The sequence below is a fragment of the Pan paniscus genome, chromosome 16, assembly GCF_029289425.2.
Source record: "Pan paniscus chromosome 16, NHGRI_mPanPan1-v2.0_pri, whole genome shotgun sequence".
In the NCBI taxonomy this organism is placed as follows: Eukaryota; Metazoa; Chordata; class Mammalia; order Primates; family Hominidae; genus Pan; species Pan paniscus.
Genome location: NC_073265.2, coordinates 68,632,716 through 68,651,387, shown reverse-complemented (window position 1 = coordinate 68,651,387; position 18,672 = coordinate 68,632,716). Strand labels below are relative to the sequence as shown.

At 39.7% G+C, this 18,672-nt stretch overlaps 1 protein-coding gene across 1 annotated transcript in view; it reads right to left on the bottom strand.

Annotated features, from left to right (window-relative positions):
* Nucleotides 1–10,381: 10,381 nt before the first annotated feature.
* The window catches only part of TMED3 (transmembrane p24 trafficking protein 3), a 75,847-nt gene continuing 67,556 nt past the window's right edge, over nt 10,382–18,672 (bottom strand). The window contains exon 3 of the mRNA XM_057299941.2: nt 10,382–12,155. Coding sequence (XP_057155924.1) covers nt 12,105–12,155 — 51 coding nt within the window. The 3' untranslated portion in view covers nt 10,382–12,104. The remainder of the gene's footprint in view (nt 12,156–18,672) is intronic.

Here is an 18,672-nt window from a genome sequence, read left to right as displayed (position 1 = left end):
AACGAAAACAGGAAATATTATCAGGCCAACAGAAGACAAAGAAGGAAAGAGAGTAGAAAAGAATGAAAAGATAGAGAGAAATAAGTCCAACTATATCAGCAACATTTTTCCACTTATATAGCTTGATAGCCTATAACACAGTGCTTTATCATATTTATGGATACATAAATAACATATATCAAAAGTATAAAACAACATGCACGGAAATGATGCTCTAATTTATGACAGTACTTACCTTTGGGGAAGAAGAGAGGGTACTAGCGTTAGGTACTATTACACAGGGGGTCTCAATTTCTCTGGAATATTTAATTTCTTTAAACAAAGTTCAAAAAAATAGGATACTGTGTTAAAACTGGATAAAACTGGAGTAGTCAGAACATAGGTATGATATTATTCTCTATTCTTAGTTGTGTGTTTGAAATAGTCTCTCAAAAATAAACGTAGCAGGAGAAAGAATGCAAGAACCTCTCCATTTGTAGCTGCTTCTTTGAGCCCAGAGAAGGCTGCATCTATGGGACCTATAAATAGTGGGGAAAACCCATTTCGCGGGCATTTCACAGCAAGAATGAAAACTCAGACTGGAATGCCAGCCTATGGATCTAAGAACTGCTGCTCCAGTAACAATTAGACTTCAAAATGCAAAATCTGTTTGCAAACTTCCCTCCCCATGTGTATTTTTTAGGAAACCTTGGGTTGCCAACAGAAGGATGAGTCAGTCTCTCAGCCTTCCTAGCCAGAGACACAACCAGAGCCAAAAGAAACTTGTCGCAGTAAACACATGGGAATGGTGGGCGTTCTGCAAAGTTAACATTCTATAAAGATCGGCAAGGCTGATTTTCTGACAGTCTATGGGGAAAATAAACCCTTTTAAAGTATGCCTTTTCGAATGAGCTTTTTAGAGACTTGGGACACCTTCATTAATTTATTATGTAAACGCCATTTGGTCCTAAATGTGCACTAGTCCACCCACCCCCCTATTCCCCAACTATGCAGACCCTCTTCAGCTCTCAGCATTTTAACAGCACAGTCATATACATTTTGGTGTGAATTCTCCCTCAGAATGAGGCCTACATCCATGACTTAAAAATTAGAGGTAGAAAGGAGAATATGAAATGTCTAAATGGGCCGGGCACTGTGTCTCATGCATGTAATCCCAACATTTGGGGAGGTGGAGATGGGAGGATCGCTTGAGCTCAGGAGTTTGAGACCATCCTGGGCAACATGGTGAAACCCTGTCTCTACAAAAAGTTTAAAAAATTAGTTGGGCAAGGTGGCATGCACCTGCGGTCCCAGATACTCAGGAGGCTGAGGTGGGAGTATGGCTTGAGCCTGGGAGGCAGAGGTTGCAGTGAGCTGAGATCACACCACTGCACTCCAGCCTGGGCAACATAGTAAGACCCTGTCTTAAAAAACAAAATTTTAAAAATGCTTAGATGAACCAAATGGGACTCCTCTGTATTTCTTCTAGGCATTTATCATTTGCTGACTATTGCCTTTTCTGTTTCTCCAATCTATAATATACCTATCATAACTACCCTTCAAAAATCTGGTTTAAAGAACACTTCCACTTGAAGTTTTCCCAAGTGTCACCAGGCAGAAGTGAGCTTCCACAGAACTTTGATCACATATATCTTTTATAACATCTTGCTTTTATAGGCAGCATAGTGCTCATGTGTCTACAATGTCTTTCAAACCCAGTCCCAAGTGCCTTGAGGAGAGGTACTCTGGTTGATTCATTTCTGTATCCTCTCCTGGCATTTAGCAGAGGTACTTACAGATAGTAGCTACTCAGTTTTTATTGTCTTATTAACAAAACTCGGCTCTAGTTCCTGCAAGCCTATCACCAGTTATGCTGTTTTATTTCCTGGAATCTAGGCCTAGAAATACTAATAGCTTCCAGTTCCAATAATTGCAGACTAGATGTTTTTGACCTTACCCTCCAAAAATTTTGGATAAAACTTCCCAAAAAGTTGTTCAAAATCCAAATAGCTTCTCTTTAAAGGATCAAAGAATAAAGAAGAAATGGAAAATAACTGAACTAAAACCTTGGGTGAAAATGAAAAGCCAGAGAGCTAAGTCTAGCTCTTTTGCTAGTGATAAGGGAGAAGGGAGAAAATTGCTTCAAAACTGAGTTTCACTTTTGGGGATCCCTGAAGCCAGAAGGATAAAGATTCCAATTTAAGTTGGGATGCCAAAGGTCTGCAACCTCACAGAAGGATGAATCAGAAGTGAACCAACTCTTGTACAGCCTTTAGCTTTGTGTCACTGGAAGGCTCAAGCTTTGCAGCCAGATAAGGGTGGTACTGAATGTGTAGTGTCATGTACCTTTTAGAAGAAAAGAAAATGTTACCTGAAGGCCTCAAATTACTTCTCCAAATAATTTTTCAAATATGAAGTCCAGAACAAAAATTAACTAAGCACATTATCAGACAAGACCACATGAGCAAAAAATCAGCTAAAATAATAAACAGTAGAAAGAGTTGCACAATTATTTGAAATTTTGGAATTAACACTAGCCTACTGTATTCAAAAAGTAGAAGCCTGGGCACGTCGTCATCAGATTATCTAAAGTTAAGATGAAGGAAAGGATCTTAAGAGCTGTGAGACAAAAGCACCAGGTAACCTATAAGGGAAAACCTACAACAGCAGATTTCTCAGCAGAAACCCTACAAGCTAGAAGGATTTGGGGCCCTATCCTCAGCCTCCTGAAACAAAAAATTATCTGCCAAGAATTTTGTATCCAGCAAAACTAAGCATCATATATGAAGGAAAGATACAGTCTTTTTCAGATGAACAAATGCTGAGAGAATTCACCACTCCCAGGCTACCACTACAAGAACTGCCAAAAGGAGCTCTAGGTCTTGAAACAAATCCTGGAAACACATCAAAACAGAACCTCTTTAAAGCATAAATCTCACAGGACCTATAAAACAAAAATACAATTTAAAAAGCAAAAACAAAACAAAAAAAACAAGGTACACAGGGAACAAATAGCACAATGAGTGGAATGGTACCTCACATCTCAATACTAACATTGCATGTAAATTGCCTAAATGCTCCACTTAAAATATACAGAACTGCGGAATGGATAAGAACTCACCAAACAACTATCTTCTGCCTTCAAGAGACACACCTAACACATAAGGACAAACATAAACTTAAACTGAAAGGGTGGAAAAAGGCATTTCATGCAAATGGACACCAAAAGTAAGCAGGGGTAGCAATTCTTACAACAGACAAAACAAACCTTAAAGCAACAGTAGTTAAAAAGGACAATGAGGGACATTATATAATGGTAAGAAGCCTTGTCCAACAGGAAAATATCACAATCCTAAACATATATGCACCAAACACCGGCGCTCCCAAATTTATAAAACAATTACTAATAGACCTAAGAAATGAGATAGGCAGCAACACAATAATAGTGGGGGGCTTCAATACTCCACTGACAGCACTAGATGCCATCAAGACAGGTCATCGAGACAGAAAGTCAACAAAGAAACAATGGATTTAAATTACACCTTTGAAAAAACGGACTTGACAAATATATGCAGAACATTTCATCCAACAATCACAGAATACACATTCTATTCAATAGCGCATGGAACTTTCTCCAAGATAGACCATATGATAGGCCACAAAACGAGCCTCAATAAATTTAAGAAAATTGAAATTGTATCAAGCATGCTCTCAGACCACAGTGGAATAAAACTGGAAATCAACTCCAAAAGGAACCTTCAAAATTATGAAAATACACATAAATCAGTTAACCTGCTCCTGAGTGATCACTGGGTCAAAAACAAAATCAAGATGGAAATTGAAAAATTCTTCAAACTGAACAACAATAATGACAAAACCTATCAAAGGTGTGGCTAAGAAGAAAGTTTGTGGCCCTAAACACCTACATCAAAAAGACTGAAAGGGCACAAACTGACATTCTAACTGACATCCAAACCTGAAGAAACTAGAGAAACAAGAACAAACCAAACTCAAACCCAGCAGAAGAAAGGAAATAACCAGGATCAGAGCAGAACTAAATGAAATTGAAACGAAAAAAAAATACAAAAGATAAATGAAATAAAAAGCTGGTTCTTTGAAAAGATGAATAGAATTGATAGACCATTAGCAAGATTAACCAAGAAAAGAGGAGAGAAAATCCAAATAACCTCAATAATAAATGAAATGGGAGACATTAGAACTGACACCACAGAAATATAAAAGATGGTTCAAGGCTACAATGAACACCTTTATGTACATAAACTAGAAAACCTAGAAGAGATGGATAAATTCCTGGAAAAATACAACCCTCCTAACTTAAATTAGGAAGAAATAGATACCCTGAACAGACCAATAACAAGCAGTGAAATTGAAATGGTAACTTAAAAATTAAAAACAAAGTCCACAACCACATGGATTCACAGCAGAATTCTACCAGACATTCAAAGAAGAATTGGTACCAATCCTTTTGACACTCTTCCACAACACAGAGAAAGAGGGAACCCTCCCTAATTCATTCTATGGAGCCGGTATCACCCGAATACCAAACCAGGAAAGGAAATAACCAAAAAAGGTAGCTACAGACTGATATCCCTGATGAACATAGATGCTAAAATCCTTAACAAAATACTAGCTAACGAATCCAACAACATATCAAAAAGATAATCCACCATGATCAAGTGGGTTTCATACCAGGGATGCAGGGATGGTTTAACATATGCAAGTCAATAAATGTGATACACCAGATAAACAGAATTAAAAACAAAAATCACATGATCATCTCAACAGATGCAGAAAAAAGCATTTGACAAAATCCATCATTGCTTCATGATTATAACTCTCAGCAAAATCAGCATACAAGTGACATAGCTCAATGTAATCAAAGCCATCCATGACAAATCCACAGCCAACATAATACTGAATAGGGAAAAGTTGAAAGCATTCCCTCTGAGAACTGGAACAAGACAGGGATGCCCACTCTCACCATTCTTCCCTAACGTAGTACTGGAAGTCCTAGCCAGAGCAAGCAGACAAGAGAAAGAAATAAGCACCCAAATCAGTAAAGAGGAAGTCAAACTGTCACTGTTTGCTGATTATATGATTGTTTACCTCAAAAACCCTAAAGACTCCTCCAGAAAGTTCCTAGAATGGATAAAGGAATTCAACAAAGGTTCTGGATACAAGATTAATGTACACAGATCAGTAGCTCTTCTATACACCAACGGCAACCAAGTGGAAAATCAAATCAAGAACTCACCCCCTTTTATGACAGTTGCAAAAACAAAATAAAACTTAGGAATATACCTAACTAAGGAGGCAAAAGACCTCTACAAGAAAAACTAAACACTGCTGAAAGACACCACAGATGACATCAAAAAATGGAAACACATCCCATGCTCATGGATGGGTGGAATCAATATTGTGAAAATGAGCATACTGCCAAAAACAATCTACAAATTCAACACAATCCCCATTAAAATACCACCATCATTCTTCACCGAATTAGAGAACACAATTCTAAAATTCATATGGAACCAAACAAGAGCCCACATAGCCAACGCAAGACTTAGCAAAAAGAAAAAGTCTGGAGGCATCACACTACCTGATTTCAAACTATACTATAAGCCCATAATCACCAAAAATAACATGGTACTGGTATAAAAATAGGCACATAGGCCAATGGAACAGAATAGAGAACCCGGAAATAAACCCAAATACTTACAGACAACAGACCTTCGACAAAGCAAACAAAAACTTAAAGTGGGGAAAGGACACCCTTTTCAACAAATGGTGCTGGAATAATTGGCTAGCCACATGTAGGAGAATGAAACTGGATCCTCACTTCTCACCATATACAAAAATCGACTCCAGATGGATTAAGGACTTCAATCTAAGACCTGAAACTATAAAAATTCTAGAAGACAACATTGGAAAAGCCCGTGTAGACATTGGCTTAGGCAAGGATTTTATGACCAAGAACCCAAAGGCAAATGCAATAAAAACAAAGATAAATAGCTGGGACCTAATTAAACTAAATAGCTTTTGCACAGCAAAAGGAACAGTCAGCAGAGTAAATAGACGACCCACAGAGTGGGAGAAATTCTTCACAATCTATACATCTAATGAAGGACTAATATCCAGAATCTACAACGAACTCAAACAAATCAGTAAGAAAAAAAACAATCTCATCAAAAAGTAGGCTAAGGACATGAATAGATAATTCTCAAAAGAAGATATACAAATGGCTTGCAAACATATGAAAAAATACTTAACATCACTAATGATCAGGGAACTGCAAATCGAAACCCAATGTGATACCACCTTACTCCTGCAAGAATGGCCATAATCAAAACACCAAAAAACAGTATATGTTGGTGGGGACGTGGTGATCAGGGAACACTTTTACACTGCTGGTAGGAAAGTAAACTAGTACAGCCACTATGGAAAACAGAGTGAAGATTACTTCATGAACTAAAACTAGAATTACATTTGATCCAGCAATCCTACTACTGAGTATCTACCCAGAGGAAAAGAAGTCATTATACAAAAAAGATACTTGCACATGCATATTAATAGCAGAACAATTTGCAATTGCAAAATCATGAAACCAACCCAAATGCCCATCAATCAACGAGTGGATAAAGAAACTGTGTTATATGTATATACAAAATTGAATACTACTCAGCCCGTCTTAAAAAAAAAACATAATTCTCCTTGTTAACAGATTAAGGGAGAAAAATAACATGATAATATGATCATCTCAAAAAATAGAATAAAACATTTATAAAATTCATCATTCATTAATGGTTAAAAATAAGCTCTTAGTATACTTGGAATAAAAGCAGACTTCCCTTTTATTACTTCCCTATTGTCTAAAGAGATAGACCAAAAAGAAAGAAAAGGCTACCGAAAACATCATAATTAATGGTAAAATACTGAAGGTTTTTCCTTCTGAGATTGGGAAAAAGACAAAAATATTCACTCACTATCACCAGTCCTATTCATCACTTTACTGGGCATCATGCCAGTTTAAAATGGTAAGATAAGAAATAAAATATATAAAGATTGGAATGGAAAAAAATCCTATATTTTCAGATATTATGATTGTGCTCACAGACTGCCCAGAAGTACCGTAGGTGAATCATTAAAAGTTAATTTTAATATTTTTAATAATTTAGAAAGATTAGCAAAATTGTCAGAAAACAAAATCAATTTTACTTCTATATGCCAGCAACAAACAGAAAATGAAAATTTAAAAAATTCTACTTATAATAGCATCAAGAAGTATCAGGTATGTAGGAATCCAGACAAGAAGAGATGTATAAAACTCACATGAACAGAAATATAAAACTTTATTGAGAGAAACTGAAGGAAGACTCAGGTAAATGGAAAGGAATGGATTGGAAAACTGTCTTGCAAAGATGTCATTTCTCCCCCAGTCAACCTATGGATTCAATGTAATCCCAGGGAAAATCTGAACAGGGTTATAATACTTGTGCGTGTGTATGTGTGTGTGTGTGTGTGCAGGTGCATGTGTGTGTGTATTTTAATTTCACTAGATGTTTCTAACATTTTCACGGAAATGCAAACAGCTAAGAATAGCCAAGACACCCATGAAAATGACAAAGTGAGAGGACTTGTCCCACCAAATGTCAACACTTATAAAGGTTCAATTATCACGTCACTGTAGTATTTGCACAGGGATTGACAAATAGGCTAATGAATGGAAATAAAGAGTCTAGAAACAGATTGACACATATGTAGATATTTGATTCATGACAAATATAAGACTGCAAAGCAGAGGGGGACATATAATCTTTTCAATAAGAAACTGAAATAATTGGGTAGTCATATGGAAAAATCAAATAAAATTGGACCCTTACTTTCTAAAACACTAAAAACAATCCAGGGGGATTATAGACTTAAATATAAAAGGCAAAATTGTAAAGCTTTTAGTGAAAATGCAAGAGACTCTCTTCCTAATTTGGGGGCAGAGAATGTTTGGCATTTTGTAGAAGCCATAATTAGCCAGGCATGGTGGCATGCAACTGTCATCTCAGCTACTCAGGGAGCTGTGGCATGAGAATTGCTTGAGCCCAGGATTCAAGGCTGCAGTGAGCCTGGGTGCCACTGCGCTCCAGCCTGGGTGACAGAACGAGACATTGTCTCAAAAAAAAAAAAAAAAATTAAAAGATTAAAAAGAAAGAAAGAAAAGTGTTAGCCATAAACGAAAAAGATTGATAAATTATATTACATTAAAATTTAAAGTCCAGGCACAGTGGCTCACAGCTGTAATCCCAGCACTTTGGGAGGCTGAGACGGGTGGATCATGAGGTCAGGAGATCAAGACCAGTCTAGCCAACATGGTGAAACCCCGTCTCTACTAAAAATACAAAAAAAAAAAAAAAAAATAGCCAGGCATGGTGGCCCACACCTGTAATCCCAGCTACTCGGGAGGCTGAGGCAGAGAATTGCTTGAACCTGGGAGGCGGAGGTTGCAATGAGCTGAGATCGCACCACTGCACTCCAGCCTGGGCAACAGTGAGACTCCATCTCGAAAATAAAAAAATTTAAAAACTGTTATTCATCAAAATACTCCTTTTAGAGAATGAAAAGCCAAACCTCCAAGCAGGAGGACATATAGTCAAAGAAGCAGCAGCATATACTCAATGAGGAACAATGTAGCATATAATAACATAAAATGATCAGACAAACTTTTTGCTGCAAAGCCCTAGTGAGGTAGAGATGAGGAGAGTGCTCTGAAAAGTGGCCCCTCACCTGCAGAGAGTGAATACAAGTTATTTTGTTTTGTTTATTATGGTCAAAAGCACATAACATTAAATTTACCCTCATAACCATTTTAAGTGTATAGTTCAGTGGTATTAAATGTATTCACATGGTTAGACAATAGATCTTCAGAACTTTTTCATCTTGCAAAACTGAAACTCCGTACCCATTAAAATCTAATTGCTCCTCCCTCCAGCCCCCAGCCCTTGGAAAATACAGGTTATCTGTAATTCATTCAGTCCTTTAAGCCTGTTTTCTCTGTCTACTTTCTCTGATTCCCAGCCTCCATTATTCATACTACTTTCTGTGCAAATTTCTCCCCTGGTCTAGTGTTGTAGAACATGGGGGTTAAATGAAGACTGTGGATTCTGGTGGACCTGGGCTGAAATCCAACAGTTGTTTTATCATTTGTAAAATCAAGATAATAAATAGTACCTAATGATGGCAGAGGCTGCTGCTATCACACTGGCTGCGGCTGGCACTGCACACTCCATGAAGCCAGTGGGAGCTCTGCCCCTTCTAAGTTGGGGGTTCAGCTCCCCAGGTGCCACTGTAGCTACCCAAAGTGTGGCTGCAGACCCAGGCCTCCTGCTCTAGGGAGCAGAATGGACCCCTGCCCAAACTGTGGCTGTGGATCTGAGCCTACCTGTGCTCTTCGAGGTTGCCAGGAACAGGCAGGATCTGCCCTCTTGGGTGCAGCTGCAGGCACCCAACCAGTGACTGCAGACCTGGGCCTTCCACTCCAGGGAGCAGGCAGGAGCCAGAGACAAGCAGGAGTCCTGCTCCTTCCAGGTGGGTGGGATGGGAACTCCCTAGGTGCAGCTGCAGCCACCTTCCCAGGTGCAGCACCTCACAAAGTAAGATCCACTGGCTTGACATTCCAGCCAGCCACCGGCAACTGGGTGGAGGCTGCTTGAGATGGGATGGAGCCCCAAGAATTTGTGAGGTGCTGTGGAAGTGGGACCCACAGAATGATGCTGCTCAGCTCCCTGGATTCTGCCCCCCTTCCTAGGGGTAGGTGCGGACCTCTCACCTTGCCTGAGTTAGACACATCTGATGGGGATCCCAGGGCCAGAGTATATAAAGCTGCTGGGTCTCTGTGTATGCCTGAGCAGTTACTCTGCCAAGACTCCACACAGTTCTGTGTGTCAGCCCCAGGGCCTGGTGGTGTGGGCTCACAAGGGCATCTCTTGATCCACAGGTTGCAAAGATCCGTGGGAGAAGCATGTTTTCCCAGGGTCACACAATCACTCACCACTTCCCTTAGCTCTGTGTCACTCCCAGGTGGGCCATCACCCAACATTGCTTTTCTTCATTCTCCATGGTTAAGTTGTTTCCCTAATCAGTCCCAATGTGAGAACCTGGATATTTCAGTTGAAGGTGCTGTATTCACTCACGCCTTTCATTCCTCTCCGTGAATGCCACGGACTGCAGCTGCTTCTAATTGGCCATCTTCGCCCCTCTGCTGTTCATTTCTTATACAGATGAGGTCTCACTATGTTACCCAGGTTGGTCTCGAACTCCTGGGCTCGAGTGATTCTCCCACCTCGGCCTCCCAAAGTGCTGGGATTACAAGCATGAGCCACCACACCCAGACTGGGTTTTTAAAAATATGTTTTATAAGGTAAAGGTTAAATTTTATTTGATTTTTCTATATGGCTACCCAATTATCTGCTATTATATCCTACCTTCTTCCTACAATCTCATCACCTACTTGAGTATACACATGGTAGACAAGAGGGGAACTTTGTTGAGTTTGATTTCTCTTTGTCCCACCAGCTATACTGCCAGGGAATCACAGCATAGTCTGTGCCTCTTGGCATCGCATATGAAGCCCTTCCCTATCTAGCCCTTGCACCATTTCCAGCCTCATGTCTGACCAATAGACTCCCCCAGCTGCATAAGGCCCCTCATCATTCCCAGATGTGCCACACTCTTTCCTATTCCCACAATGATGTATATATCTTTGCCTTTACTTGCGGCGTTTACACGTCTACTCATTTTTCAAGATCCTACTCAAATATTACCTCTTCCAAGAAAACTATACAAATATCCCACACTACTATTTATTTCTACCCTGTTCGGAATCCCTCCTATCCGTCAAGTCCTTTGTTTAGTATTAATCACTGCCTCAAGAGAGTTCTGGAGGTTTTGGACTGTTGAAGGAAAGGGAAGATGTACCTTATTGGGTAACTGTGACCTTGCCAATGTTTGGGAAGAAGCTTTTAGAACCTCTGAGCCAGCTCAGGTCACACCACCATCTCCATAGGAACACTGAATTTCCTCCCACAGGTTTGCTTGATGGAACATCCAGGAGCTCTTTGATGATGGGAGGTAGGTTTCTCCGATCTCTTCTCTGGGCTGAATCATGCCCCAGAAATAGGGCCATGAATTATTGGGGTCTTAGAGCTTATGCAGTAAAGGATTAACCCAAAGAAAGTTTTGGCTCTTTACTCCCAGTTTCTGGAAGGTAACATTTAAGCCCTTCGAATGCCCTGGCTTTTAAGAGTGTCTTTATATACCTAGGACCTTGGGTCATGCCAGATAGTCTGTACTAACCATAAGATTTATGGTGAAGTCCTTGGACAACACAACATCAGCTTTATCTCTGGAGGGGCTAGAGATCAAAGTCAGTCGTATGGGTGGCTAGCCATATCTATGTGACTGATTCCTCAATAAAATCTCTGGACACTGAGACTCAAGTGAACTTCCCTAGTTGGCAATACCCTAGGCATATTGTCACACATCGTTGCAGGGAGAGATAAGTGCAGTCTGTATGACTTCACTGGCGAGCGACAAGTGGGAAGCTCCATTCCTGGTCTCTCCTAGACTTTACCTTTTGTACCTTTTCTTATTGTTGATTTTCAAATGTATTCTTCTGCTCTAACAAACTGTAACCATGGGTAAATTGGCTTGCTGAGTTCTGTGACTTCATCTAGTGAAACTCTGAACCTGAGGATGGTGTGAGGGACCTTCCAAACTTTCAGAGCTTCTACTCAATACATTTCTTTTCTCCATCTAAGGGCACAAAGGATCAAATAGATATAATCTTCAACAGCCTTAAAACATTTTCCAAAACAAGATAGCAAAGGCAGCCACATTGGAAATCGGGTAGCTGGATGGTCCCTGAAGATCAATGACTATACTGATTACCACGTAAGCAATAACTGGTGCAGGTGAGAGTGGACAAGGCAGGAAGTGAAGTGCACCATGGCAGTAAAGCTGTGGGTACCTGGCAATCTACAGGCAAAGAGCCATGTCCCGTGGAGCATGCACAGGAGGTAAACAAGCAGTTGGAACAGGTAGATCCCAGATGGTGATCACACTGGAACCCTTAGTGGTGGTGTTGGTGTTGGTGAAGCATTGGGACCCTTGGAAAGGAAATAAATCGTGTTTATGCCCTTGTAATTGACTTTGTCAATGGGAATAAAGACTATATTGTGTTGGTAAGAACAATAGTATGAGATACCCATGAAAGATAATATAAAAGAAGCTTCCCTGCCCCTATATCTGAAAACACTACTTCACAAGTAGATGATCTGATTGAAATTCAGGATGAGGAGTGGCAGGAAGGATAGGTGGCTGAAAAAGCCATTAGCCATACTGGTAGAAGTTCAGAGTGAAGTGGAGGACATAGAGAAAGGGATTAAGGTTTCCAGCCAGGAGTTTAGTGGGTAGAGGTAGTGAACTTCTGAGCCAAAGGAGCTGAGCACCCAGAAGAATTGTGAAGGGCAGACACAGCTTCTGGTAGCCTGGGGAAGGCCAGAGGGCCACTGTGGGATAGGTGCTGCCAGTGCAGGCCAGGCATCACTGGAAGAATGACCTCTCCCTTTGCAACAGAACTTTAGCTATGCATTCTGGCATTGGGCTCGTGTGGGTATCAGCAAGTAGCAGCTCCAAGCAGGTACTACTGTCAGCCAAGAGAAGGTAGGGCTAGTCACAACTGTTTTGTTTTTCAGTGAGGCAGAACACAGAGCAGAGTCTGGGGGTCCAGCCAGCTTATAGCCTCCCTAGAAAGTTCCTTCCAGGAATAATGCCTGCTAAGCTATTCATTCCAGTTCAGTTCCTCAGTAAAGAGTCAAAACTCAACAGTACCATGAACCCATGACCTGCGCATGGCTTGCATTGTGGCCTTGATGTCTATCTCTTCCTAGGACAGGCCTGCCATTCATGTTGCTGAGGACTGCCGAGAGGATGCGGTGATCTTCATGTCCATAGCTGCAGAGCACAAAACCCAGAAGGGCAGAGACTTCTTCCTGCAAAGTCCAGAAAAATCTAAGCCCTGTTGAATAATGAAGCTCCGCTCAAGCAGCTACTTTGTACACAATGCACATGATTTTACTAATGGGGAAACTGGGGCCCCAAAAGCTTAAATTGCTTCTTCATTAGTGATAGAGCTGGTCACCTCTAGGCTGTGATGCAATATTTTTAAGTCCATATGGATACTTCTGACAGCATTAAGACCCCAGTGAGCTCTGGAAGGAAGAAGGAAGGTGCTTTGAGGACAGGAAGGGCAGCTCTGACATTGTTAAGTCAACAGTCTGAGTTGACTTTGCAATCACAGGACACACAGCCTTTTAAACCAGTGAAAGAATCAGGCAAATGCAACTGTTTATCACCCCAGGGGAGAGCAGGTAGCTCTAATAAGACCAAGCCAGGTGAGAGTGGCTGCAATATGACTTGTCTTCTTTTGTCCCTATTCTGATGAGATACCAGGTTAAACCTGCCCTCTCAGCCTGGGCACCACTGGGCAGGGGAACAAACCTCTGTGACATTTAGCACTTGTTCTAGACAAAAGTTACCCAAAAGTGCTAATGGTTCAGAGGAACAATTAGGAGTTTGACTACAGATCACCTGCTACCTCCTTACTGCTCCAGAGGACCTTTTAACCTTCATCCTGTTTTGCTAAGTGTGCATCTCTCAAGCTGTTCATGCTGAAGTGAGCAGAAAATGAGACTAAGAGACATTCACCTTAGCTTCTGTCTGTTGTGGGTTTGTCTCCTTTGGTTCATGGGGTCTGTGTGCACTCTGCCTTGGCTCAGGTTCATTTGTTCAAGGCTGTTAAGGTTACAGACTTAACTGGGTTTCTTTCCTGCCTTAGAGCCCACCAACAACTAGAGGATGCTGCCACCTGGTGGTAGCAATCGCCTTGCATGGGACTCTATACCAGTGAGCATCAAATTGCACTAAAAAGTTAAGATTTTGCAAGAATACCCCTTGCACAGAGACTTGGAAGGGAATCAATTTCCAGGTGCCTCGACTGTCATTCTTAAAATCTGCCTGAAAACAGATTGGAATGATCAGATACAGTCTCCTTACCCATCTTCTCTTTAAAATGGCATTTTTGGACAAAAAAGAAAGGCACATCCTTATCCATCCTGAATCTTACTATTGTGCATTGCCCTGAGCTGTAAAAAAACTGCAGGATGTCAAAGGGACAATTTAAAATACTGTCTTCAAGGACAACTCCATTAGTGATTAATCAAAGCATCATAGGCTTGTCTAGGATTTGTCTCTGTCTGCAGGTCTGGGAGATATTTCTGTGAGGCTAAGTGAGACATCGGAGCCTATGTTGGCCTGTGCTAGAGTGTTCTGAATTTGGATATATTGTAGAGTACCGCAGTGAAGGGTTTCACCTCTTCCATCCCCCAAATATTGCCAAGTAGAGCAGCACTCTTGAGGGAGAGTCCTCTGAAAACATAAAAATGAGCCCCAGAAAATATACCCTCTCTCTCTATATATATATATATAACTATATATATAACTACATATATATAACTATATATATAACTATATATAACTACATATATAACTATATATAACTATAACTATATATAACTATATATAACCATATATAACTATATATAACTATATATAACTATATATATAACTATATATAACTATATATATATTTGAGACTCTCTTTATATATATATGTGTATAACTCTCTCTATATATATATAGTTGAGACAGAGTCTCGCTCTGTCGCCCAGGCTGGAGTACAATGGCACAATCTAGGCTCACTGCAATCTCCACCTCCGGGTTCAAGCGATTCTCCTGCCTTAGCCTCCCGAGTAGCTGGGATTACAGGTGTGTGTCACCATGCCCAGCTAATTTTTGTATTTTTAGTACAGACGGGTTTTCACCATGTTGGTCAGGCTGGTCTCGAACTCCTGACCTCGTGATCCGGCCCCTCCCTCAATATTTAAGTGATTGCTTTTTGACATATGTATACCAAGGACCTGCACATCTTAGTGATGCTGATACTTTTAAGCATGATAAGAATGTTTTCTGAGCTACCAGAATTCTCCAGTGTACACTGACTCATTCCTGCAGATAAAAACCTTTTGTGATCTTTCAGATTTGGTGTGTTTCATTCAATAATATAGTTAAAACCTATCACATAACACATCATATTATGAAATATTTATTCCAATTATTCTGCCATTACCTTATTTCAGCTTATAAAATGTTTAATATTTTTCTCTCTTTTTAAGAAAAAACAAAATTATATGCTAGCTGTCAGACTGATTCATTTATACACTTTCATTAAATACATAAGGAAAGTTTGATCAGTATATCTAATGTGATTAATAATTTCTGATTTTATACATGGTTCTTATTTGTTAATTATTTCAAAAAGCTAGCCACCACTGTTTAATACACAAATACATACACATTTTTCAAATAAATGCCTCATATACCTAGCTTCTTAAAGAACAAATTTTAGCCACACTTTACATCGCAGTAATATTAGAGTAATTATTAGATATATATCACTTCATTATTGATTGCTCGTAGTAATATGTCTTACAAGATGTGCTTTTAAGTTATTCCTTAATTGTTCTTTTGAAAATACTATTTTTTGAAACACATATTGAAAAATAAAGTCAATCCTTTCTAGTTTTATTAAATAAAGAAAGTAAACCTAATGTGACTGAATACTTTGCCAACAAGAAATTGGCTTTGCTCATTAGGTTATATAGAAGATATTTTCCATCAACTGAATAAGCTAAATCTGCAGTTCTAAGATTTCAATAATGATAAAAATTATTTATAAAGCAGGCAAGACAATTAAGACATTTGATAATATTGGACTGACAAAGGCATACTGAAAGTAAAATTTTAATTTTCCCCACTCTTATTGATTAAATATGGTGCCTGTGAGTAAAGGGGCAACAGTATAATTAATAGTCACTTAATACATGTTGGTAAAGTTTTTTTGGTTATACGTTCCAGGAATATAAATAAGAAATCACTTTATGAATGGGAAACATCATTTGAAAATAAGGTGTTTTCCAACTATTTGATTTCAACAACAATGCAGAAAGACCTAATTAGGTCATCAACTGATAATGATAGATAAATATATCACTTTTGCCATATTACTTGGAATTCCAAGAATTGAGTCACAATTCTAAAACATAATTTCTATTCCCACCTCCATATTTCTGAGAACAAGGTTTCTCAGTATTTGTATCTATAAAAATGAAAAAATAGAATAGATGCTAAATCATGTTACATTTTGGCCTAAGTAAAATTAATCAATGGAATATGATAACGTTTTTCCAAGCATTCATCTCATTAAAAGAATGTATTTACAACAACCTTCCCCTTTCATGTTGTAGTTGGCTGCCTGCCCACCTGTGAGCTCCCATGCCTCATCCTGTAGTAGAAAGTCCTCCCTAGAAAGCAGCTGCTCACCCAGTGACCTTAGGCATGTCATATGGTCATGTGACTACTTCTCACCCATAGAAACGAAGCAGTCACAGTGGGTGGAACTTCCAGGCCAAGGCTCTTAAGAAGGTCTTCCCTATACAATCCTCTTCCTTCTCCAGCTGGATTCTGCTAAGATGACAAGGCGCTCAAGGATGGAGAAGCCATAAAATCAAAAGAGGCATGAGTCTCCGAATCACTGGACAGAGAGCCACATGCCAACTAGAACATCCACCTAAGACTGGAAAATGGGCCAGAGATAAACTTCCATTGTGTTAGGCCACTGGAATTGGGGATTTGTTTAAACAGCCATCCCTACCGTAAATAACACAATACTCAATAATGACTTATCAATATTTATAATACATCTCTGTTGCTTTTAATAAATATATGCTAGTAATGAATTGTATTAATAATTCAATCTGGAAGAATTTTTAACGCTTAGAGCCTTATGGTCATAGGAAATTGTCTAGAAGTTTAATTTCAATTTCCATTCGTAATTTTGATACAGGGAATTTTGATGGCATGATCAATAAATATTAAAATGTATTATAGCATAAGCTAAAATTATGTATTGGAAGGGATGTGGCAAAATAAATTCAAGCAAATAAAAGGATGATATAAAACTTTTTAACATTATAGAACAGTTTGTTCAGCCGGGCGCGGTGGCTCACGCCTGTAATCCCAGCACTTTGGGAGGCCAAGGCGGGCGGATCATGAGGTCAGGAGATCGAGACCATCCTGGCTAACACGGTGAAACCCCGTCTCTACTAAAAGTACAAAAAATTAGCCCGGCGCGGTGGCAGGCGCCTGTAGTCCCAGCTACTCGGGAGGCTGAGGCAGGAGAATGGGTGAACCCGGGAGGCGGAGCTTGCAGCGAGCCGAGATTGCGCCACTGCAGTCTGGCCTGGGCGAAAGAGCGAGACTCCGTCTCAAAAAAAAAAAAAAAAAAGAACGGTTTGTTCATATGCAATTTTTAAAGATGATAGTTTGCCTTAAGTTGCTACCAGAGTCCTTCACTACTTCTTTAAAAATATTTAAGACTAAAAATCTATGCACTATGGTAGATATTTTTTAAAGTTATTAAAGCATGAACTGGCAAGTGACAGATCTGTATCTGAAGTTAGAGACATCTTTATAATCATTCACTACATGTGCATTTATTGAATACTCTCCATACTTCAGACACTGTATTAGAGACTGTAAAAGTACAAAAATAAGACACACCTACACTCAAAACTCCCTCCCCACACCTACACTCGAAAATCCCTCCCCACATTCTCTCTCTCTCTCTCACACACACACACACACACACACACACACGCATACACTCTCCACTTAGGGTTTGCTATTTTGAATACCTAGGATGGCATATCCACCTCACCCTAGAAAGTAGGCCCAATGTAGAAAAGAAAATAGGCCCACGTGAGCAAGAAAATGGCTCAACCTAAAATTGCAAATAAAAGAGTGATCTTGTTCATTTAGATATTCTGTACTTTTTTATGACACCTGTAATACCTGTAATCTCTGCTCCCTGGTATCCCTCTAGTTCTTCCCAAAGTGGCAATGCCAACAGCTAATTCCAGGTTTTCTCAGCTTCATGAAGACCTACCAGTAAGTAGTCACAGTCTTGACCCCACCTCCCACTGACTGAAGGAGCCACTGAGCACATCACGTACCTGAACTGGCCTTGTTACCTGAGGCTATTTGAATGGAAGTCTTGGAGGTCTGCAAAAGCTACCAAACTGACCCAAATCTAGACCAGCTAGATGATTCCAGGAAGGGGGAACAAACTCGGAGCACCAACTAAAAACAATAAAACAAACGCCAACAATAAAAATGCTAAACAAAAGATATTTTGAGGTTATGATGGATAGTAACCCAATGTCAACAATTCAGTGAGACTGCCAAAAGGTTAATGCTATTTTAGAGACATTAATGAAAGCCTAGGTTCCAGAACAAAGGAGGGGTTGTTTTTCATCTATCTGAGCTAGTCAAATAACAATTGCAACAGTGTGTTCTGCTCTGGGTAACACACTCTGCAAGCAGCCCTGACAAATTAACACTTCCCCGTAAATTCTCTCCACCACCTCCACACAAAGAAATGAGTAGTTATGGGATTAAAGTGCGAAATAAGTGGGGTGGGACTGGGGTTGTTTTTGTAATTCTGGA